At 29.1% G+C, this 26,279-nt stretch overlaps 1 protein-coding gene and 1 pseudogene across 2 annotated transcripts; one reads left to right on the top strand and one right to left on the bottom strand.

Annotated features, from left to right (window-relative positions):
- The first annotated feature begins 739 nt into the window (after positions 1-739).
- LOC113377784 lies at positions 740-1,816 on the top strand (annotated as a pseudogene).
- A 2,472-nt stretch (positions 1,817-4,288) lies between these two features.
- Positions 4,289-14,094, bottom strand: LOC113378029 (coiled-coil domain-containing protein 186-like). 2 transcript variants are annotated; one of them, XM_026618530.1, is made up of 13 exons: positions 13,884-14,094; positions 11,879-12,090; positions 11,583-11,762; positions 9,567-9,686; positions 9,366-9,474; positions 9,114-9,268; positions 8,956-9,050; positions 8,704-8,884; positions 6,420-6,659; positions 5,042-5,149; positions 4,799-4,987; positions 4,445-4,579; positions 4,289-4,382 (listed from the first exon to the last, which is right to left on the bottom strand). In XM_026618530.1, exons 1-13 carry the CDS (start codon positions 14,005-14,007, stop codon positions 4,323-4,325), a joined length of 1,908 nt encoding a protein of 635 aa, XP_026474315.1. In that variant the 5' UTR covers positions 14,008-14,094; the 3' UTR covers positions 4,289-4,322. The 2 variants fall into 2 exon arrangements, with proteins under 2 accessions (XP_026474315.1, XP_026474316.1); XM_026618531.1 differs by having other exon boundaries at positions 4,799-4,975.
- Positions 14,095-26,279: the final 12,185 nt, after the last annotated feature.

Raw genomic sequence — 26,279 nt, 5'->3', positions numbered from 1 at the left:
TTGTGCAGTTCATTTATCAATTTTCTACAAGGGTTCTACTTTATAATTTAAAACGTGTTTTATTAGATGCATGATTGTACCACAGAAAATACAAATCGAGTTTTTGAGAGAACGGAGTACCCGATTTGAATGATCTAAAAAACAATCATTTGTAATGATTGGGAGAACAGGTGATTAGTTAGATTAGTACAGAGCTAAATGTGCAAAAATATCAATTTTGAGAGAGCTAAGCGTCCGATTTGAATGATCAAAGAACTTTCTGCTGTTTTAACAAATTAATGCTTTTGAAAAAAAAAAATTGTTTCAATTTTTTTTCCAAAAAAATTTTTTTTTTGTATATCAAAAATAATTCAAATTTTAATTTTAATTCTAACTAAAGTTCTAATATACTTAAACAAATAATTTCAATTTTGCAATTCAAATTATATAATTCTTATGAATATTAGACAATGTTACAGTATTCATAAAAATCTATTGAAAACACTTAATATTCCTCGAACATTTCGTTACTGTACGGGAAGTTTCAGCAATTTGCCTTAAGACACGATGCCCACATAAATAAAAGAAGAGCTGATTGCCGATACGATAAACAGCGCTATTGTGTGCGAAACTGAAACTTGAAAACATTCAAGTGAAACTTTATGCTATTTATCTATGCTTGCATGGCTTATCTATGGTTTATCTGAATGAAACGTCAATTGTCTCGGAAAATAACCTCTCAAACATTTTTGACCGTTGACAGAAAATAATTTAGTGGATTGGTGCAGCTGCATAGTATGATAATAAACACTTTGATGTTAGGTTAATAATATTAATGTAATAAATATAAAAAAAGCGATAGATTTGATTAAATATTTTATGATATTGTAATCACAAAAAAACTAAGTTTTATAGACTAGTCACGCCCACGTTTACCAAAATAAGCTGCTAGAAAGCAATCTTTTGACTGTATGGTATGATTGTTGACATTATTAGACAAAATCATGGGTGCGTTATTCGGGAAACATAAAAAGACACCAAGTAGGATTACAGAACAAGATAAAGCAATTTTGCAATTGAAACAGCAGAGAGATAAATTAAAACAATTTCAAAAACGTATCGAGCTGTCCCTCGAGAAGGATAGGGAGCTAGCTAAAAAATGTTTATTAAATGGCAGGAAGGATAGGGCAAAATGTTTACTAAGAAAAAAGAAATACCAAGAGCAGTTACTTAAAAACACTGATGATGCCAATTAGAGAATTTAGAAAAAATGGCAATGGACATAGAATTTGCTCAAGTTGAAATACAAGTTATGGATGGTCTTAAACAAGGAAATTTAGCTTTGAAAAAGGTTCATGAAGTCCTCACTTTAGATGAAATTGAACAAATATTAGATGATACTAGGGAAGCCGAGATAAGCAAAATGAAATAGACAGCCTCTTGACAGGGTGTTTAAGTCAAGAAGATGAAAATGCTGTTGAAGAAGAGCTTAATATGTTAATGGAGTTAGAAGAATTGGATGAGAATGTAGAAGTTGATATTAACCTACCAGATGTACCATCAGAAGAGTTGCCTCAACACAAAGAGAAGGCGCCCGAGAAACAAAGAATTGCAGTTGCGCTAGAATCATAAAATTCTATATTTTAAACTAGTTGCAAAGAAGAGATTTGAAGATACCTTGTATTAAATATGTACATATGTATATAAAACACACATGTAAATTTGCACAAAACTCACATGTAAATTTTAAACAAAGCCTATGAATTTGAAGTTATATGCTTTAATTGTTATCTATATTATGTATATTGCACATCCATACTTAATATTAATTTTATCTGTAACTTGCCAGTGATAATTTGACTGCAAACTTGAATGCAAAAGAAATAAATTTTCTATGTATTTCACTTTTAATTTTAACTTATTACACACTATTTTATACAATTACTCTTGTACTTGATTTGATAATATGTTTAATGGTTCTTCATTCACAACCATAGTTATATAAACAAATATTTATATAAAATAAATTATTGTGATTCACATTACATATACATCAAAGATTCTTTTTTTAATTCAACCTGTTGAATATAATTGTTAATTATGAGATTATAACACTCAGATTTTCCACTTTATTTATAATTTTTAATGTTTTGAAATTACACTGAAGATGAGCCATACCAAGGCATCGAAACGTCTGTAATTATTAAATAAAGTGTGTGCAAAAATGTGAGTGTTGTGTTGTTCATAATTAACATTTAATACTCGTTCCACTCATATCACAAAATTGTATATATATATAATATATATAATTGTATATATATATTATAGTCGGTCTTATCATACTCTGCTCCAGAGACGCGTTATATCCGATGACTACGACCGCGTGTTTTCTTTTCAAATGTCATATTAAATATCCAATATTTAAACAAAATTTCATTTTGTTTTACCATATTTTAGGTGAAAGTAATTCCAGATAGTACTGGTTTTACGTCTCATTGCCATTTCTGTGATGATAAATTCACTTACTTATTTTATTGCTCCAGTTAAAAATAAATATTTTTTTAACTTGGTGATTGATCCTATGACTCATTTATTTTGCAATGTTTTTAGTTCGTAAAAACGAAAATTTTAAAATCAATTTTATAAAAAAGTTCCATTTTATAATTATTTATATAATTTTATAATTGTATATAATTGTTTTATATAAATAAAAAAAAATTTAAACGTATGTATATGTAAAAACAATACATTTTTTAAAAAATATTTTTCAAAAAAAAATAATAATAATACCTCACATTCCCCCCTCTTCTACTATTTCCATTTCAAGGATTAATTGCAATTGTAAGAATTATGACTTTTACACAATATATAATATAATATCAAATATTTTTTTTTATAATTTGTAAAAAAAAAACAAATTAAATGCATTTGTGTAATAAAATTAAATACTTATTGGTAATAATATTATTATGTAACCTTTAAAATCATAAAGTTGTCAGTGAGACAAAAAAGCGACCTCTTCTTTCGACACAAATTTTTCTTTGCATATGTAAAAAACCACAAGAAAATGTCTGTACGCGTTACAAGATCTAAGTCCAGATTAGAGAAGTCAGATATGATAAATTCTTGAATAGAGCTCCGCTCAGATTGTATATCCGTATATATATATATATATATATATATATATATATATATATATATATATATACATTCTAATACAATGTAAAAGTATTGAATATGAGTTTTTAGCATTAGCAAATGTTTCTCAGTTCTTTGGTGGACGGAGGCTTTAAATACTTGCCCTTTATGTACTCTATCTGGAACTCATTTTTTTATATAAACGATCTTTTAGATATAAACTTGTCAATAAAATTTATTAAATGTATATTTAAAATTTTTAGATGAAAAAGGTTCATCATCGACAACTTTATGAGATTTCTTTGATTATCTAATTTATGCGTTCGCTCGCTTATACGTGTCTCATAAAAAATTTTCAGTAAAAAAAAATCAATTGAATGAGATATATGAAATATGCTGATTTATTGCTATATTAAAGAAAGAAACGATAATATTGAATGTATCTTCAATATGTGATCTTATTACATCGTGCATAAACCTAATTTGGCAATATTTGAACGATAAAAAGTGTTACTACATGGATATTTCTTTGGAAAATGTAGTTAGATGGTAGTTTTATGTACCACATTTGCAGAATATTAAAGAATTTTTAAATTTTTGTACAGTTGGTTATAGTAATCAAAAATGGACGTTTTTGCATACCTTTACAGGTTCCTCAACATTTTAGCAAACCTTAGAAAAAATAGATGTATGTGTGTGTGTAAAAAGGCAATTTATTTTTTTAAACTTAGATGAATTTTTGTCGTAGAGTCGTTTTGTTTTAGTATATTCTATAATGCCATGATACGTATCGTCAAAAAAATGTATCATAAAAATCGTTGAAATTTTTCTTTTCAACCATACCAAAAATTAATCAGCACGATTACCAAGCAATATAGGGTTTTTGAATTATTAAAATCAATTTCGGATTGTGGGCTAAGACGTGGGCAAAATAATTTTAATTTTCAGCTATTTACAAAGAAAATGCTTAGCTGATTGATCTTGTAAATCAATGACAATAGAATGCAATGGCAAAGATAACATATATTCTTATTATTTTCTTATAATGTCTATAAAATGCATCATGTAAGTAACAATATATAAATTATCAATAAGAAATTAATTAACAATGGAAAGTCATGAAGTGAAATTTTAACAATAAATTAATTTGTACAACCTACATGATTATTACATATATTTTTTTGGTACTATCTAAAAATACTTTATTACAGTTGATTTATTTTATTCAAACGCATCACTTCTGATGCCAATGTATCAACATTTTCCTGAAAGAAAATTTAATTAAATCGAGAAATAAATAGCTGAAACTATGAAATGCTATACTTACTTTCAAAGCTACATTTTTTAATAGTGTATCTTCTAGCAGAGCTTGCAAGTTTTTGTTCATAATTTGAGACATTTCAAGAGTTATTTCAGAATCTTCTTTTGGAAACTCAGACTTTGATAATACTGACATATCAGACTAAAAGAAAAAGTAATGCTTTCAAAAAATTTTACAAACAATAAGTATAACTTATTAAGTGTAACTTATTAAGTGTAACTTATTAAGTGTAACTTATTAAGTGTAACTTATTGTTAGACTGCATTAAACATATGTTGATTATATTAAATGCAACTTTGGATATACATTACTTTTTATGTAGTTTTCAAATTAAAATATCATAAGCTATGTTATACTTACTTTGGAATAATTAGTTCTTAATAATAAATTCTGCATGACACGTGTTTTATTTTGAATTTCTGCAACAAGAGCTTTACAATGTTCTTCCAAGAAATCTAGTTTTTCAGCTTGTTTTGCTTTGATTTTCTGCAATTTTAGAATTCTTTCCAAAAGTATTTCTATATCTTGATTATTAGTCTGCAACAATAACTAATCATTATTTAATATATAAAATTTTCAAGCTATAACACCAAAAAAATTTACTTGTGGTGTTATTGTAGTTTCAATTGAACTCAGTGAAGAGTTTGAGCCTTTGTTAACTCCTTTTTCTACCTGATTTTTTTTGACTTGCTGTAATTCTCTATTCAATTCCTGTGAAGTGCAAAGTATACAATTAAAATTTAAATACCAAAAATACTGTGGCTACAATAGCATATTATTTTTCTAATACATATAGTGGTTCCAAAACCACACCCTATGTCGAATTGCTCGTATCTCAGAACCAAGATTTTGAATTTTAAAATTTACGTATATGGATTAAACACTTGTCCTCGACATTCTCGATAGTATGGAATAACCGATTTGTATGATCGCGAGGCGTTTTTGCAAAAGGCAATTTTGCAGTTTGAAAATTTAAAAAAAAAAATTCAAATTTTCGAATTTTTTCATCATTTTCAATAAAAAACTAAATTTTGAAAACCTTAGACAAAATTTAAAAAAAAAAAACTTACAAAAATTTGAGCATATTTCGAAATTTTCAAAAAAATCGAGTATTTTCAAAAATTTCCAAATTCTCAAAGAATTTAAAAAAAAACGGTTTATTTAAAAAAGTTAAAAAGAAAAAGTTAAAATTATTCAAAACAATTATTGATTATTTTCATTTGTCGAATGTTTAATTACGGTACGGTAATATGCTTTAAGGCACAATAACACCCACTAGATAATATAATTATCATTCATGATATTGTGGTGATGAGTAACATTTTTCTTTAAGCTATTCTGATGCTCGAACTGTTGCAACTTCTTAGGCGTAATTTTTATCCATAAACTTTTTTTTTAATAAGTAAATAGTTGCCCTTGTAGTATACAATGTCCCTTTTCGGCCGACTATTGTAAATTCATCAAATTTATTGAATGTCCTTTACTGGACAGTTGTAAATAAAAGAGATAATAAAAAAAATAAAAAAACATTTAGAGCTACGAAAGCTGCTTATAAATAATTGTAAGGACCTCAGTTGAAGATATACCCCTTATCAACTTTAATTCAAGTGGCAAGGCCCTTTTTTTGGACTCATGGTTATAAAAGTAAATATTTTGTAGATGTACAAAAAGCCTCAAAAAATATTTACGTGGGTTGATTGTTACTAGACAATTATTATTTTCATATAAATGAAATGACTGACTATAAAATAATTTACTATTATAAAAAAATATTTCTATGACAGGAAGATCATTGTTACAACTAACTTAATATTTTTCTAGAAACTCTTACTCGCCCAATGCTATCTCAAAATAGACCTATGTCAGGTCACTCGAAAGTCGGAGTACCTACTTTCTTTATACTTGTTATAATTGAATTCTCTGATTGATTGAAAAAACATAAATGACTGAATTTTGCCTAAGTATAAAAATATAAATCAACCTTTACTACTGCGGAATGTTTTCTCTTCAGAACTTGCACCTCGCCCTGAGATTCGGCTAATTTGAGTTGTATCTTTTCTAATGATTCAGTTTTACTTGCAAGATGTCTGACTAGAACATCACGCTCATTTTTATATTTAGTTTGCTCGCTAAGCAGATCTTTTTGCAGAGCTGTCATCTTCTGTGTTTGTTCATTTAATGCTAATTTCAACATATCTTTCTCAGTGCAATGACCTAATACCTAAATAAAAAATAATGGATCAAATTACAATCATAATGCAAACTTTCTAGTTTATATATATATATATTTATACATGTATATATATATATATATATATATATATATATAAATTTTTCACTTTATACGAAAATTTGAATTTTATGAATCAATCAAATCAATCTTGTGCTTTAGAAAAATTTTAGTACTACATATAAAACATTATATATTAATTATTTAAATAATTTTATTTTATTTTTTTAATTATTATTTGATATTTTATGGAATACAAAAATAAACCAGCTGTAAGTGGCATTGAAACGATTATAGTGCCCATATACAAACTGTTATGTTATAACAGCGCGGCTCATTATTCCAAACTTTTATAATTTATAATAATAATTTTTATAATTCAACCACTTTACGTAGGTAGGTATTTTGGGATGTGTGTTTAGACCATAAACTATTATCTCCGTTATAAATTTCATTAAAAAATCGAAAAAAAAATGTTTTTCAACATTTAATTAAGAAGTAACGACCCGATCGACATATACTAAGCAGCTGTCTTCCCAAATGATATCTTTAGACTAGTTTTTGAATTTCTAAAATCGGTTCTGATATTTTTACGAGAACGTGAACAAAAAAGTTTGCACTACCTTGGTTATTCTAAAAAAAAAAAATAGACTCGGTCGATCGTCTCTATAAACAACAGTGTCGGTTTGTCTTCAGAGACGATCGAGTAAGCCGTTTCTTTAAGGGGTTATTCACACTTAATCGGCCGAAAGAAAGCCATTTTTCTAGAATTTTTTCTGTGAAAACTATTAAATGTTTCGATACAAAAATGTATACCCTTATAAAGGCATCTTTCAGCTATATTTTTAAAATAATTACAAGTAAAAATATTTAATATAAAAAAAGTAACAGCCGATCTGCGTGAGGAAAAATCTTCGGTTAATCACTAGAGAATATATTTAAGAAGATCCTGTCAAAATGTAAGGCTAATCGGATTAGCTGTTTTCTAATTATATTGGTCACCGATTTTGAAAACACCATGTCGAGAAAAACGCGTTTAAAGTTTGAAAAGCAATTGCATGGTATAAAAAAAACTGTTTTTTCATTTTCCATCGTGTCACCTATTGCAGGGCCATGTGAAGGAGCCTCCACCGATTCGCAACCTTCTAATAACTCGAGCTGGTGTTGTCTGCGAGCCATTCTTTCATCTCGGGTGCTCTCTAAAATTATCTCGCGCTGTTTATCTTCTTTTTGGGCATTTGAATGCGTATTGAGCCCAAATTGTAATTTATATTGCCTTCATATAATTCAGTAGTGATTCCATTATTTCATTAAATATGCCGTTGGTTATGTATGCAGCGTTTTTCACAGTTTTCGAACCGGTCGAAAAAAATTTCACATTTTACATATTCAGAAATTGATTTAAACACTGTTATAAAATTTAGAATACTAATTCGACTAAACAGTCAAAAATGTTTGTAAATTGTTGTCAAAAATTACATGTAAATAAGTCTTCCTGTTATTTTTTATATATTTTTGCTGGATCACTAACTACTTTCTTCGGTCTCAGCCGTGTTTTCCTTTTCAAATTTGCGTGTAACTTGCAAAAATATTCACCAGAATGATATGAAATTTTTTGTGTGTATTCTCAAATATATTTACATTGAGAAAAATAAATAAAAAAAATAAATTTTTAGAAAATCCTAAGTGTATATAACCCCTTAAAGTAATTAAAAGTTTGAACATTTTTTTTTTTGAAATGGCTTTTAAATTTTTGAAATCGGTTCAGCCGTTTTTGATATTACATCGACAAAAGGTCAAAATCGGCTCACATACATACACACACATACTTTTACCAAGTATAATCTCAAACGATTAAGAATGACTTGAAACAACATGTAAATATAAAATTAGCAATTTGGAATTTTTTATGAAAACAAACTTTTCTTCTAGGATGTTAACAATGTAAAATCAATTCAATTAAAACTACTATATTTATAAAATATAAAATCAAATATCCAATCTGAAAAATGTAGAGATAAGAAAAATTTCTTACCATAGCCTCTAAAGATGAAAATTTTGATTGAAGTGCAACATTTTTTTCTGTTACTGATTTTGTAAATTGTAACATTTCATCTTCTTTCTTACGACTTTCTGCTAATTCAGTTGTTAATTCTTCATATAGAGTTTTAAACTTTTCAATTTCTTGTTCATTATTCAAGATAGTAGTCTGCGCTCTAAAGAAATTTAAGAATTGATTTTTAGTATTGAATTTGAAACACAAGGAATATATATTTGTATTACTTACTCAAATATTTGCTTATGTGCAATTTCTAACTCTTTGCTTCTAGTTTCTTGATAATTAAGTTCCTTTTGTTCTATTTCTAATTCCAATTCAGTAATCTGTTTCAATGAAAAAAATGTGGTTAGTAAAAAAAAAAATCAGATTTATATTTTCCAACTTACTCTTTGAGTTAGTTCAACAATACTCTTTTTAGCATTTTCATTATCAGAAGTAACTTGAGCAAGTTGTGATTGCAATTCATTGCATTTACTATTGAGATCATTATTTTTGTGTCTTTCTAAAATTAATTGAGCCTGAGATTCTGTTAAAAGTTTTCCTATAAAATTTGTGCAAAAATTAGTTCTTGAAACAACAAATATTAAATATTCGTTATAATTAATATTATAAATTATTCTCAGTTGTTCACTACTGACCTACTGAGACTAATTTTTGTGAATCTTGAGAAGCTTGTTCATTGCTTTGTATATTTTCCTGTAGTTTATCTAACTGGGCACGTAATTGGCCACAATTTTTTTCGACAGCCTGCATAAAAAAATAATATCGAGTTAATTAATAATAGTAATATAACAATAAATTCATAAAACATGATTAATTAATTTGATCTTTAAACTTACTACTCGAGATTCGACTTCTTGTTTATAGCTATTTAATGCAGCTTTTAATTTATTCTGTAAAATTCCACATTCTAATTTAATTTGTTCCTTTTCCTTGTTTGCATTTAGTAACTCATGTGTCTGGAAAATAAGATATTTAAATATTTAATCCACAACTTGAATAAATTCTTTAATAATATTCTTTTTTTTTCTTCAACATTTTATTTTTTCAAGGTATAATTTTTTTCTGTTATTTTATTTTCATATGATTTGTTTCTTGTATAAATTTTTCTATGCCCAATTATTTCTGTATAACTGTTTCAATATTAAATATTTTATATTGAATTTACATACATAATATTCAGCATTCTAAAGTATTCAGTTTTCTAATGTACAGTGGTATCCCGACACACAAGTTTAATTCGTTCTGTAACTAAGCTCATATGTCGATTCGTTCATATCTCAAAATAATTTTTCCCATAGAAAAACATTAAAATGCCATTAATTCGTTCCATTACTGTATTTATTGTTAAGTTTTTTAATTATTAAATATAAATTTACTATTTACTGTTATAATTATTGTTTCTTCCTTTCCATTCAAAATGAGTTGGTCTCATACTCAAACTGTTTCAACTTTTTTGACATTTTTATCCACAATCTTTTAGAGCTTAGAAAACTGCTTATAAATTATTGTAAGACCATCAGCTGGAATTCTATCCTTTATCAACCATGAGGAAGTGTTACACTCGTACATCCTCATCATCCTCATATTTAACTTCATGAAGGAGAAGTTTGTTTTCATCAAAAAAATCGATTCGCTATTTTTATTTTTTCTCGACGTTTTAAACCAATCTGAATCGAATGAGACCAAATTTGTAAAAAGTATGTGTGTATGTGAACAGATTTTTTGCCGTAAATCGACGTTTTCTCAAAAACGGCTGGACCGATTTCAAAAATTTAAAAGCCATTCGATGTATCTCGATAAGGACTATCGATTCGCAGTTTTGCACTACGATCGGCTAAGCCGTTTTTTTGTAAATCGCAGAAAAGTGAAAGATTTTTCGTCCACCGAGCCGTTTTCTTGTAATTAACTGTTGAAAAAAAAATTTAAGCCGATTTTTATGGAACTTTTTTGGCGATATATATCATGGTTTTATAGAACTTACTGAAATATTATGGCCTTACGACAAGTAGTTTAATTTAAAAAATTCATCAAAGCTTGAGAAAATGAGAAGTTTTTTTTGACGTTTGTTAAAATTAAAATTAGATTTACTTGGTATAATGATAGAGTACCTGATCTTAATAAACATACTAAACCATTAAAGTCCTACGAAAACTGGTTCAAATATAAAAATTGTTGATTTTTGAAAATTTGCATTTAGAAAATACTTCGAGTTAACGGCTTCATTCGTTTTCAATTATGTGTAATAAATCCACTCGGAATACTTTTAATCACTCATGAATTAATTTATTTTTTATTCATTAAGTTGATTATTTACACATATCGAGAAGTTCATGTAACTTACCTCAAAGCAAAATACCAATACCAACTAGTTTCCAATAATTTCATACTTTAATTCAGAAGACATGATCATTTTTTTGTTTGAACCCACGGTTATAAAAGTAAATATTTTGTAAATGTACAAAAAGTAAAAAACAAGAACTCAAGATATATAACTATACAATAAAAATTGATATATTGGCATGGGTAAGTCGCTACTACACAATTAATATTTGTACATAATTCAAATGAATGACAATAAAAAAAATTGGTATCATAAAACAGTCAAATTATTTCTATGGCAGGAAAATCATTACTAATCTTTGTTGCAACTGACAACCTTTTTCATATTTTCATATTGTCATTAACATTTTTCTAAAAAACTCTTACTTGCTCAAAGCCCGTGTCTCAAATTTTGTTCATATGTGGAAACAATGAATCACTACTTTGGCGGCTCGTATTTCAAAACACTCGTATGTCAGGCCGCTTGTAAGTCGGGGTACCACTGTAAATCTAAATTACAATCCAGCGCATACCTTTGCATCTAACAATGAACAAATTCTAGTCTTTTCATTATAAGTCCGTTTCAATTTCGATTCTAGTATTTCATTTTCCTTCTTTAACTTGTCAATATCTATATTTGATTTTTCACTAACTGCAAATCTAACTACGGCTTCTTCCTTTTCTTTGATAGCTTTCTCTAGTCGTTTCCGCAACTAAAAATAATACATTAAGTATCAGCAAAATGTTAATTCACAAATCGAAATAACCTAACAATTAAATTGCAAATATATAACATAAAAATATAAAATTAAATTATCAGGTCCCGTACATTTGAAATTTTGATATCCATTTCATATTGTTGCTCCTTAAACAGAGCTTCTGCAATAACTGAATCATCCTTTAATTTTTTAATCTCTTTCTTTTGAGTATCCAATTCACTTTCTAACTTCTGGCAATTTTGTATGCATATTGTATGTAAATTCTCGTCTGGTATAACATCTTCCTTTTCGCCATTTGCAGATTCAATTGATGTACCTTTCTCTAGACATATGTAAAATTATTAGTTTGTTAATAATTGTATGTTTAAAAATTTATGATAATAAAACTTGTAACATGATAAGTTTCACAAATAAAAGTATTTGTTTATTAGTATTAATAAATATCACTTATTAAAATTATTCAGCATCTGATATAGCTTGTTAAGCATATATAACTATATAAAACACATATTTAAATTATTAAGAAAAATCTATACAACTATAACTTGTAAACAATGTTTTAACAATATAAATCAACCAAAAAATCGTTTTTGATCAAAATAACAAATTTGATAAGAATAAGAAACAAATAAAAATGGTTTTGCATACAGACTAAATAAATTTAGATTGAACATAATCTAAACAAAGAACTTCGAATGATAATTGAAATAATATTTTAATTAATTCTAAATTATGCTCACTTTTTTTTATTAGTAAGTAATTGACTTCTGAAACAAGTAAATCTATTATAATACAAAATAGATATCACTATTGCACCAGATTGTTCAAAACGTGGAATTAAACCTACGATTTTGTGGTTGAACGACTAGAACTCTGCAAATTTTGCCACTAATTTTCCATTTAAAATTACTAACCATTTTTTGGGTTGATTATTATAATAGAAAGATAGTTGTTATAATATTTGTCTATATAGTTTATGAAAATATATGTGTAAACTACATTTTTAGATGTAAAATTTATTTATTATTCAATTCTAAAATTCAGAAGTTACTTCAGTTCTAGAGTAATGTTTATTACAGTAAGTACTAAAATTAAGAAATTCGAATTGATAGAGTATGCTAGTAAAGTAATATTAATTTATAAGTATTTTTTTTTTTAATTAGAATTTTAGAAACACCTGTTTATTTCGATGATGTGCATATTAACCAAACATTAAGTTACGTAATAACAGAACTTTGGAAATACCTTCAGTTAAAACCAAATTTGTTTCGAACAGGCGCACCCATGTTCAGAATATCATATTAATAAATGAATTTGCTTCTGAGATTGATATCTTTGGCCTGTCGGTGACAAATATGAAAAATCAAGCCAGAAAAATTATCCTTAAATGACTGACTTAAGTAGTGATTTATAGTTCATTAAATGTTTAATTTTATTAGATTTTATTTGATGTTATATATTTGTAGTTTATATTAAGTGTTATGTATATATACAAAGCTATCTATGAACTCTTAATACTCAAATTATCTCTCATATTATCTTTAGTTTATAATGTGTACCCTTTAAAATGTAATTATATTGTATTATTGCCTTGGGTGTTGAATAAATAAATAAATAAATAAATAAATAAATAAATAATTAAATAAATAAATAAATAATTAAATAAATAAATAAATAAATAGATAAATTATTGTTGTATAACTCAAGTTTTGTCTTTAGGAAAAGCACCGACAATTTCTACAAATGAAAGTCTACAATGTAATACAATGTTCTAAATTTCTTACAATTAAATTATCCATTTTTAACAAATAATTTATAATAATTGTTAAATGACATGATAAAACTACTAAATATTGAAAAGGAAGTTTTTATTCATGGTATCTGTTAATTTTTTTTATTAAATATTTAAGAATTTTTTCGGGATTCTCTCTAATTTTCAGTATTAAACATTTTACATGTAATTAGAATATAAAATAATACTTATTAAATAGATAATATTATTTTTTAAAATACTACAGAAAAGGCGCTAGTTATAATCGTATGTGGATATTCGATTTTTTAAACCAAAAGTTTTATGTATTGATCTTTGCTTAAACATAAAATGATTCATGATACCTGCATCTTCGATGTTGATATTTATGGAATGTATTTCAAGCTTCTCCAAACCATTTTCAGACTTAATCAAATCATGTTTGAATGAAGTAGAATTTGTATTTTCAGGAACAGATTGCAATTCCATTGCGGATACAAATGTTACGCAGATTTATTCGCTAAACTTTGATCTTATTCTAATACTAAGAGATAAATGCATTCATAATCCATTTTCTAATTTTGACAACAAATACTGATAAAGGAAAAATATAAATTTATAAAACACATAAATATGAATAATACATTCCTACGACATCGTCAACAATAACGAACAACTGTCACTGTCACTTGTGCTATGTGACACTTTGTCGTTGACACACAAAGACAGAGATGTCAGGTCAGTGCAGACGTAGAAAATAGAAGCACTAGCGTCCCTGACGGTAGTTTTGTGCAAATAATGGCGCCAAAAAACGAAAAACTAGTAGCGCGCATGGCATCGTGCCTTAAGGCAAATTGCTGGAACTTTCCGTACCAAAAATTATTTTTTTTAGAAAAGATTTACATTTTAGAAAAAAAAAATACTTTGAAAAAAATAGATTTTTGAGAAACTATAAATTTTTGACAAAAATTTACTTTATAGAATAAAAAAAACTTTGTTTCTTTATTTTGAAATATTTTGGAAATTCAGATCTTTTTTTTAAAGCAATCATACTGCTTTAACTGCATAGAGACGAAATATCGGAGCGATAAACATTAATGTTTATCGCTTCGATATTTCCGTACCAATTGGTACGGAACTCATAGAAATGTGAACAAAATTTATTCTTATTGTTAAAATCTCTATGGAATATCTGATAATTTGATTTGCATATGTCTAATGATCATTTTTGACTGCCAAATGGCGTTTTTTAACTTCCCGTAGGGCAAGTTATAGTAATCGCAAAAAAATCGAAAATGAAAATTTGTATATATCTTTACGTTTCAAAGGTTTCTGAACATTTTGGCATACCTTATTGTTAGAAAAAATGGATGTATGTGTGTGTGTATGTATGTATGTATGTATGTATGTATGTATGTATGTATGTATGTATGTATGTATGTACGTGTGTGTATGTATGTGCGGATACAAATTTTCGTCGACGATTTCGGGAACACGGATCAACCGATTTGAATAATTCAAAAAACATTGGATTTGTATTGATAAGGAGACGTGCTGATTAGTTTTTGGCAAAGGCAGGTCTAGCCGTTCCGAAGATACGGGGCAAAAAGTGGCGAAAACGGTAACTCAGTTTTTAAGAGAACGGAGCATCCGATTTGAATAATTCACAAAACATTTCACTTGTATTGACAAGATGAAGAATCGATAAAATTTTCATGAAGGTAGGTCTAGCAGTTTCGGAAATATGGAGGAAAAAGTAAAGAAATGAGCCATTTGGCGGTCAAAAATGATCATTGGACATATGCACATCAAATTATCAGATATTTTATAGAGATTTTAACAATAAGTATGAATTTTGTTTACATTCCTATGGGTTCCGTACCAATGCTTATGCGTAAGACAGCGACGCGGCGCTTACGCGCTTTATTTTTTGTCCCTATGCAGATAAAGCAGTACGATTGCTTTGAAAAAAAGTTCAGATCTTCCACAATATGTCAAAATAAAGAAAAAAAATTTTTTTTTCAAAAAAAAAATAATATATTTTTTTTTTTTTTTAAATTTTTATTTTCATTAAAAAGTTATTTTTTGTCCAATTTATAGTATCTCAAAAACCTTATTTTTTCAAAGTAATTTTTTTCAAAAATGTTAATCGTTTTTAAAAAAATAATTTTTGGTACGGGAAGTTCCAGCAATTTGCCTTAAGGCACGATGCCTTAATTGCCTTAAGACAGAATTCCACTTACAGCTAGTTTTTACTTTTTTTAGAGGATCTTTTTACCGAAATCGCTAGAATTGCCTTCAATACAAGTAAAATGTTATTTGAATTATTAAAATCAGGCGTTCCGTTCTCTTAAAAACTGGGTTACCGTTTGCGGCACTTTTTGCCCCGTATCTTCAAAACGGCTAGACTCACATTATCAATACAAATGGAATGTATTTTGAATTATTCAAATCGGTTGATCGGTGTTCCCGAAATCGTCGACGAAATTTTGTATCCGCACGCACACACACACACACATGCACACATAAACACATACATCCATTTATTCTAAGGTATGCCAAAATGTTCAAAAACCTTTGAAACGTAAAGATATATAAAAAATTTCATTTTCGATTTTTTGCAATTGCTATAACTCCCTTTTCACAAGCCCCGGTTTTGAGACAAATTATAGAAAATAAAAATAGCAAACATTGCTTCAAAGTGGGAGCTCATATCACTTTGGTTGAATAACATTTTCCAATGAAGGCCAGAAGCATATTTAGCCAGTAAATACCAAAGAAACCTTATAAATTTGCATAAAATTCTGGCTGACATTTGATGTAGAGACAAAATATGTGGTAAATTGTTGCCCGTATTTAGGGAAAGACGATGCATCAACTTCTCTAAGCGAATTTGTAGTAATAAAACTTCTCGAATCAAATACCATGAAAGGTACAAATGCAATGACCGATATTTTTTAACTTCCCGTAGGGCAACTTATAGTAATCGCAAAAAAATCGAAAATGAAAATTTTTATATAATTTTACTTTTCAAAGGTTTCTGAGTATTTTGGCATACCTTAGAAAAAAATGGATGTATGTGTGTGTGTGTGTGTGTGCAGATACAAATTTTCGTCGACGATTTCGGGAACACCGATCAACCAATTCGAATAATTCAAAAAACATTCGATTAGTATTGATAAGGAGACATGCTGATTAGTTTTTGGCGAAGGTAGACCTAGCCGTTCCGAAGATACGGGACAAAAAGTGCCAAAAATGGTAATTCAGTTTTTAAAAGAACGGAGCGTCTGATTTTAATAATTCAAAAAACATTTTACTTGCATTGACAAGATGAAAAATTGATCAAATTTTCATGAAAGCAGGTCTAGCTAATGAAAAAAGTAAAGAAAATGCCATTTGGCGATCAAAAATGATCATTAGACATATGCACACCAAATTATCAGATATTTCATAGAGATTTTAACAATAAGTATAAATTTTATTTACATTCCTATGGGTTCCGTACCAATGTTCATCCGTTAGACTGCGACGCGGCGCTTGCTATGATTGCTTTGAAAAAAAGTTCAGAATTTCCAAAATATGTCAAAATAACGAAAACATTTTTTTTTTCAATAAATTTTTTTTTTCAAAAAAAGTAATTTTTTGTCAAAAATAGTCAAAAATCTAATTTTTTCGAAGTAAATTTTTTCAAAAATGTTAATCGTTTTTAAAAAAATAATAATTTTTGGTACGGGAAGTTCCAGCGTTAAGGCACAATGCCATGTGCCCCTCTAGTTTTACAATTATTCATATGACATTGAAATTAAAACCTAAAAACACCGCGTTAGGTGTAACTTTATGCGCAAACAAGTGGGAGCTGCCGGACACTTTTATTGAGTATTGGACTAAAAAACTATATAAACTATTAAAAATTAATTTATTTTATTATTTGACAATATCTATAAGTTTATTTAACTGCTGTCATTAGTTTTGTTCAACTTAAAGTCACAAAGCATGATTTCTAGAGACCAGTACCAGTCATTTTGGCTGGCATTGGTAAAAATAGGTATATTCAAATGGCTGGTATATCTAGTGTTAATGAATAATTATAATAAAAAGATTAAGTAAAGTAAAAAGAAGTCATTTATTAACTTCTCGTAGGGTAATCGCAAAAATATTGAAAATAAAAATTTTAAAAAGTTTTATGTACACGTTTTAAGAATCAAATTTTTCAAAAATGACAAAACTCAAAAATCTATTTTTTTTTTAAAGTTTAAGGGAGAGCCTGCTTTAGAGGCTTGAAAAAGGCGATTTTTTTACAAATATGTCTTCCAAAACTGGCCAAGAATATATTCCTATAATTTCAGAAACAAATTCAAATTAATTTCGTAATTACAGAAGAAAAAGTGAGCAAGCGTCAAGCATGCACAGTTAACCCTCCGTTAACGCGGCAAGTGCGTACCGTGCAGTATGGGAACCGTTATATAAAAAACTCGTATTTAATACAATTCAGCCTAATTCGTAGAGCGTTTGATGGAAACTTATATAGTGCAGTATGGGAATCGTGCTATGAGAGACTCAGGGTTAGTACAAATCGCCCAATTTTTATCTAATTTTATCGTGGTGTATGGAGACCAAGGAATACAACTTGAAGTAGGAGTAATACGAACAAAATAAAATGTAATGACATAGACACCTTATTCAAAAATTGGCGCGACGCAGAAGTCAGCTATTATATAATCAGGCATGTCTAAAAGATAAAAGTCGATAACAAAACTTATCAAGTTCTCTTTTGATATCAAGTTCCTAGAATCACTCATAGGTTGCTCAAGGAACTTATGGGCTGTTGTACAAAAGCCGTGTAATAGGAAGTCCGTGTAGTCGGGGAGATGTCGGATTTTTAGCTCCGCGTAGTATGGGAACCGTGTACCCAGAGTGCCGTGTTAACGGAGGGTTGACTATGAGAGGAACGAAAACTTCGCCGCGCGATTTCTCGGTTTTTAATTTTTTCGATTCTTCCTAATTGTCACTCTTCCTAATTGGGAAAAAAACTAAACGTCCTATCGAAACGAGACAAAGTTCGTTGTATTCAGAATTAAATTCTATTTTAGTTGAACCTAAAAAAAACTTAAAAAAGTTATAATTAACCCACTTTTTAAACAATCTAATGTGAAATTTTGTATCAAAGAACATGATTTTTTTTTCAAGCGAAAAATGAGTGAATTTCTCTTTTTTTCTGGATTTTTCAGATTCAACTAGAATCTATATTTTTGGAAACATAAATTTGTCTTGATTTTTTGTTCCGAATGGAAATTGTGACCTGCATCTTTCCCGGCAAGTGACATTTGCACGCTCGTGGCGCATCGGCAAAATGCTTGTACCCGGCATATTATGACATATATTTTAATGAAAAAAATGAGAAGAATGTTGAAATATATAAGAATAAAACCTGAAAGTTTTGTTACAATTCCCCGCTTAAGAAAAAATTTAAAGCTTTTATAAAAATTTTAATTTTTGGCACGGAAAGTTCCAGCAATTTGCCTTAAGACACGATGCCATGCACCACTAGTTTTGCAATAGATGGTCTTAATTATCTGTATCTCAAGTTGTATAATTCCAATTGAGTAAGCGGCGCTAAGAAGACGAGATTTAATGCTGAAAAAATATTTTTGGCAGTTTTGTAAATGATTGATTTTAGTTTTGTTTGAGCGCGCTCTATTTTATACTTTCTATTTGATAAAGGCAAAAACGCAAGCTAGGCGACATCAAAATTTTGATGTCGTCGGTTCATTCGGATAATTTCGATATCAAAGACGCATCCGAACTCAAATTGTCGAAAACATCGACAAAATAATATAGTCCCGCAATCATGTATGTCGATTTTAATGGCCATAGAGTTAAAGACTGCACACAAAAGCGTTTAGCACCATTTGAATAAGGGTCGATGTTATGGGTGTCATACGAAAATCTACTGCTAATCGCTGTTGAATCACAAGAAAATCGTTCCATTTTTGAAGCGGTTGGTGACTGGTGATAAAAAGTGGATCAATTACAAGAAAAGCGAAAACTATTCCAATCGAATCGCGGCAAGTCGGTGGAAACGGTTGCTTATCTAGGATTGGCATTTGATGGAATTGGCAGGTAATTATTCACAATGATGCTGCTCTAACAAGGAAAACTTTTAACTAAATAATTTACGGTCAACAATTGAACGTTCTGAGAATAATAATTGGCCAGAAACGGCCAGCTTTGGCGCAGAGGAGAGGAATTGTGTTTCATCAGGACAACGCCAGACCACACACATCGATGGTGACCCGCCAGTAGCTCCAAGAGCTTGGTTGAAAGGTTCCTATGCATCTATATTATAGTTCGGACCTGGCACCAAGCTATTACTATCTATTCCTTCAATTTCAAGCAAAAATAAATAACTTTAAAACAAACATAGCCTAATTAAGTAACTGGTGTAAAATTAATAGATTCTTGACGTTGAATTTAAAAATGCGTTTCCATAATTCAATTCAACAAGTTATTAAAACCAAAATAAAAAAACAAATAGTAAACATAGTTACTTTTGTAAAAGACTTTGGAGCTATTGTCTATACCGAGTTCAACTTCTCAAAACATATTAATGAAATCACCTTCCTAGTTTTTAGTACATTTAGTTCTCTGAATGATAAGCATCAGGGGTGATCGATATTTTCGCGACAAACTAAATTGAAAAATATCTAAAAGCACTTAGCGCACTCAAAATGTAAGTGTACAAGAAAGCGATAGCTATTACAGAAATGCGAAGCCAATAATCTAAGCACACGACAAATTACCTATCATATTTTCTGTCATAAGACAGTAAATGATTTAACAATAATAATGATTTGACTATTGAAAGCTCTAACATGATTGTTGATTATATTTAATTTTAGTTTTCTTTAGATTGAGCTAAAAAAAGTAAACATAACTTTGTGTTTCTTTTTAATAATAGTATGTATACCAGTAAAATAATTTATTTATAATTTTACCATCTGAAGTATTATAATGGTTCGACAGTAGTCATTTAGTAGTTTTATTTGAAAAATGTAATACATATTTTTAAACATTTAGCGATTGATCTTTTTAATCTAGTTGAAGCGAAACGGTAATAACAATAGAATTCTGTCTTGATGCAGGTTTTATTGACAGTTTTAGCAGGATTAGTTTTCTCTAACCGGGCTGTTTTCTGACGTTATCTGTACCGTAGCAGTCGCCAAGCACTGACCCGAACCCTATATATATATATATATATATATATATATATATATATATATATATATATATATATATATATATACTATACATACAGTATAGTATAGTATTGTATACTATATATACAATAATAAATATGACAATAATAATAACTATTAGGTTGCAGTTAAATGATTTCAATCAATTTTTCAGGATTGCTGACGTAGTCTAAATATAAAATAAACGTGTTAATACATAGTAGACACAGACAAATATGTCTTCCAAAACTGGCCAAGAATATATTCCTATAATTTCAGAAACAAATTCAAATTAATTTCGTAATTACAGAAGAAAAAGTGAGCAAGCGTCAAGCATGCACAGTTAACCCTCCGTTAACGCGGCAAGTGCGTACCGTGCAGTATGGGAACCGTTATATAAAAAACTCGTATTTAATACAATTCAGCCTAATTCGTAGAGCGTTTGATGGAAACTTATATAGTGCAGTATGGGAATCGTGCTATGAGAGACTCAGGGTTAGTACAAATCGCCCAATTTTTATCTAATTTTATCGTGGTGTATGGAGACCAAGGAATACAACTTGAAGTAGGAGTAATACGAACAAAATAAAATGTAATGACATAGACACCTTATTCAAAAATTGGCGCGACGCAGAAGTCAGCTATTATATAATCAGGCATGTCTAAAAGATAAAAGTCGATAACAAAACTTATCAAGTTCTCTTTTGATATCAAGTTCCTAGAATCACTCATAGGTTGCTCAAGGAACTTATGGGCTGTTGTACAAAAGCCGTGTAATAGGAAGTCCGTGTAGTCGGGGAGATGTCGGATTTTTAGCTCCGCGTAGTATGGGAACCGTGTACCCAGAGTGCCGTGTTAACGGAGGGTTGACTATGAGAGGAACGAAAACTTCGCCGCGCGATTTCTCGGTTTTTAATTTTTTCGATTCTTCCTAATTGTCACTCTTCCTAATTGGGAAAAAAACTAAACGTCCTATCGAAACGAGACAAAGTTCGTTGTATTCAGAATTAAATTCTATTTTAGTTGAACCTAAAAAAACTTAAAAAAGTTATAATTAACCCACTTTTTAAACAATCTAATGTGAAATTTTGTATCAAAGAACATGATTTTTTTTTCAAGCGAAAAATGAGTGAATTTCTCTTTTTTTCTGGATTTTTCAGATTCAACTAGAATCTATATTTTTGGAAACATAAATTTGTCTTGATTTTTTGTTCCGAATGGAAATTGTGACCTGCATCTTTCCCGGCAAGTGACATTTGCACGCTCGTGGCGCATCGGCAAAATGCTTGTACCCGGCATATTATGACATATATTTTAATGAAAAAAATGAGAAGAATGTTGAAATATATAAGAATAAAACCTGAAAGTTTTGTTACAATTCCCCGCTTAAGAAAAAATTTAAAGCTTTTATAAAAATTTTAATTTTTGGCACGGAAAGTTCCAGCAATTTGCCTTAAGACACGATGCCATGCACCACTAGTTTTGCAATAGATGGTCTTAATTATCTGTATCTCAAGTTGTATAATTCCAATTGAGTAAGCGGCGCTAAGAAGACGAGATTTAATGCTGAAAAAATATTTTTGGCAGTTTTGTAAATGATTGATTTTAGTTTTGTTTGAGCGCGCTCTATTTTATACTTTCTATTTGATAAAGGCAAAAACGCAAGCTAGGCGACATCAAAATTTTGATGTCGTCGGTTCATTCGGATAATTTCGATATCAAAGACGCATCCGAACTCAAATTGTCGAAAACATCGACAAAATAATATAGTCCCGCAATCATGTATGTCGATTTTAATGGCCATAGAGTTAAAGACTGCACACAAAAGCGTTTAGCACCATTTGAATAAGGGTCGATGTTATGGGTGTCATACGAAAATCTACTGCTAATCGCTGTTGAATCACAAGAAAATCGTTCCATTTTTGAAGCGGTTGGTGACTGGTGATAAAAAGTGGATCAATTACAAGAAAAGCGAAAACTATTCCAATCGAATCGCGGCAAGTCGGTGGAAACGGTTGCTTATCTAGGATTGGCATTTGATGGAATTGGCAGGTAATTATTCACAATGATGCTGCTCTAACAAGGAAAACTTTTAACTAAATAATTTACGGTCAACAATTGAACGTTCTGAGAATAATAATTGGCCAGAAACGGCCAGCTTTGGCGCAGAGGAGAGGAATTGTGTTTCATCAGGACAACGCCAGACCACACACATCGATGGTGACCCGCCAGTAGCTCCAAGAGCTTGGTTGAAAGGTTCCTATGCATCTATATTATAGTTCGGACCTGGCACCAAGCTATTACTATCTATTCCTTCAATTTCAAGCAAAAATAAATAACTTTAAAACAAACATAGCCTAATTAAGTAACTGGTGTAAAATTAATAGATTCTTGACGTTGAATTTAAAAATGCGTTTCCATAATTCAATTCAACAAGTTATTAAAACCAAAAAAAAAAACAAATAGTAAACATAGTTACTTTTGTAAAAGACTTTGGAGCTATTGTCTATACCGAGTTCAACTTCTCAAAACATATTAATGAAATCACCTTCCTAGTTTTTAGTACATTTAGTTCTCTGAATGATAAGCATCAGGGGTGATCGATATTTTCGCGACAAACTAAATTGAAAAATATCTAAAAGCACTTAGCGCACTCAAAATGTAAGTGTACAAGAAAGCGATAGCTATTACAGAAATGCGAAGCCAATAATCTAAGCACACGACAAATTACCTATCATATTTTCTGTCATAAGACAGTAAATGATTTAACAATAATAATGATTTGACTATTGAAAGCTCTAACATGATTGTTGATTATATTTAATTTTAGTTTTCTTTAGATTGAGCTAAAAAAAGTAAACATAACTTTGTGTTTCTTTTTAATAATAGTATGTATACCAGTAAAATAATTTATTTATAATTTTACCATCTGAAGTATTATAATGGTTCGACAGTAGTCATTTAGTAGTTTTATTTGAAAAATGTAATACATATTTTTAAACATTTAGCGATTGATCTTTTTAATCTAGTTGAAGCGAAACGGTAATAACAATAGAATTCTGTCTTGATGCAGGTTTTATTGACAGTTTTAGCAGGATTAGTTTTCTCTAACCGGGCTGTTTTCTGACGTTATCTGTACCGTAGCAGTCGCCAAGCACTGACCCGAACCCTATATATATATATATATATATATATATATATATATATATATATATATACTATACATACAGTATAGTATAGTATTGTATACTATATATACAATAATAAATATGACAATAATAATAACTATTAGGTTGCAGTTAAATGATTTCAATCAATTTTTCAGGATTGCTGACGTAGTCTAAATATAAAATAAACGTGTTAATGCATAGTAGACAGTTTCGATGTTCATCAGTGAAAAAGAGTTTTTTGATCCAATGCGTAGATTTTGTTTGGCGTTTATTGAAAAATAAAAATCCAAATCGTTTTTCTTGTCATATTTTGCTTCTTTATTTCTGCAAAAAGAATGAAGCATCTTAATTTCACAAAAAGTTATGAGCTGTTTTTTAATTGGATTGCCAAATTTTGTTGCCATAATTTTCCACTCAAAAATTTATCATTTTTTTACGCTCTAATCGTCTAATCGTCTAATCGTTGAATTTGATTAAAAACAAATTGTTTACTTTGAACTGTTATTACCAACCAAATTTATTGAAACTTGGTTGGGATATTTTGCCATATCCACCTTGCAGTCCTAAACTTGCACCCTCTTATTATTTTGTATTACGATCTTTACAAAACTCCTTGAATGGTAAACAATTCAATAATAACGATAGTGTCAAATTGTACCTAATTCAGTTTTTGCTAATAAAAACCAGAAGTTTAAAAAAGTAGGATAATAATGTTGCCTAATGATGAAAAAAATTGGTTCATAAAAATTAATTTAGTTTCATGAAAAAAATATCTTTAATTTTCTACCAAAAAATCACTAAATCATCAAAAAATATTTTTATAATATGATAAAGAAGCAAGAGATAAAAATATTCTTAAGCCTTTTTTTTTAAGTTTAAATATGCGCTTGAGAGATAAAAAAAAAACAGAATTAATTTCCGTGAGCAAGGCGCTAACCACAATAGGGTAGAGGATACGGAATGTAGATCAACATCAACATCAAACTGCTGAAAATATCGAAACAAGACGGGCTCCTGAGTATAATGGTACAAAATCGAGAATTGGAAAATGTGGATCATTTCAAGTACTTGGGAAGCATGACCCGAGATAGATACTGCACTGGAGAGATACAGACGAATAATGGGAATAAAGTCGACAGACAAGATAACAACAACAAATCTAAAAGTACTAAGAAGAGTGGGCAAAGATGAAAAGGAAAGAAAATTTGACGGGACCCATACTGCAAGAAGAGTGGCTTCTACACGATGTCATCACAGGTAAAATAGATAGACTAAAAGGACTGATAAGAAGAAGAAGGCAGATGATTGATAACTCACGCAAAAAGAGAAAATACAGGAAACTGTAATCCAAAGCACAGGACAAGGAACCGTGGAATCAGAAGTTTGAAAAAATGCATAATAGTGTGTAAAAACGTGAATAATGGTAATGATAACAATAAATAAGGGAGAAAAGAGGATTTATTCATTTGTGGTGATCTGGCACCTCAATACTGCCTTCGGGTAGACAACCATTTATTATTATTATTATGATAGTTTGTGATAATTAGTGTTTTCTTATATTGAGTTCATTCATAAGTTAAATACTTGAACTAAAGACAGGGCCATGCCTATATATATGATCGCTCTTCAAAATTACATGATAGAAAGTATCAAATTTTAATTATTCAATTGTTAACATCCCGAAAAAGTGTATGTTCTCTCGAAAAAAATCTCGACTTGTTAATTTTATGTTTTCTTATGTTTTCTTGACGTTTTAAGTAATTCTGAATCGTTTGAGGCTGAAAAAAATATGTGTGTATATGAGACGATCTTTGACTTTTTGCCGACGTTTTCTCGAAAACGGTTACTTCTATTTCAAAAATTTAAAAACCATTTGATGTAACTCGATGAGGAGTGATAGCGTCTTAATTTTTTAAAAAATGATCAAAGATCATTGAAAAAATTTGCAGTTCTTTTTAGACGTGAGTGAAAATGGTACCTTTAGTCGATGATTTCTTAAAAATTAACAATTAGTTTGAAAATTAAATACAATAAACACTCGTGCGGAGTAGTTTTGTCTCACGATCGGTCGTGCCGTTTCTTTAGAATTATCAAAAAAGTGTCAAATTTTTCGTCCGCGTTATATTTAATAAAATTTGTGAACCGGTTTTGAAAATTCAAAAACTCTTACAAAGATATCATTTGAGTGTCGTACTGATTGGTTTTTGAAAAAGATTGGTTTCTTAGTTATTGCTTATAATTTTATTACAATTTTGATTAAACTTTGTACAGCAAAAGAGTTCTTAATGAACACACTGCAATATTAGAGGCATGCAACGAGTGGTTTAATTATAAAAATTAATTAAAGGTCGGATTC

The sequence above is a fragment of the Ctenocephalides felis genome, unplaced genomic scaffold (genome assembly GCF_003426905.1).
Source record: "Ctenocephalides felis isolate EL2017-DRISC unplaced genomic scaffold, ASM342690v1 CF-g0.4_SCAFFOLD_01886, whole genome shotgun sequence".
NCBI lineage: Eukaryota > Metazoa > Arthropoda > Insecta > Siphonaptera > Pulicidae > Ctenocephalides > Ctenocephalides felis.
This window is presented reverse-complemented; position numbering and strand designations above follow the sequence as displayed.

Coding starts and splice junctions, on each gene's coding strand:
- LOC113378029 (XM_026618530.1), bottom strand. CDS start 14,007: ATGGAATTGCAATCTGTTCCTGAAAATACAAATTCTACTTCATTCAAA. Junction 6,660..8,703: donor TTTCATCTTTAGAGGCTATG/GTAAGAAATTTT, acceptor TTTTTTATTTAG/GTATTAGGTCATTGCACTGA. Junction 4,580..4,798: donor TAAGAACTAATTATTCCAAA/GTAAGTATAACA, acceptor TTTTTCTTTTAG/TCTGATATGTCAGTATTATC.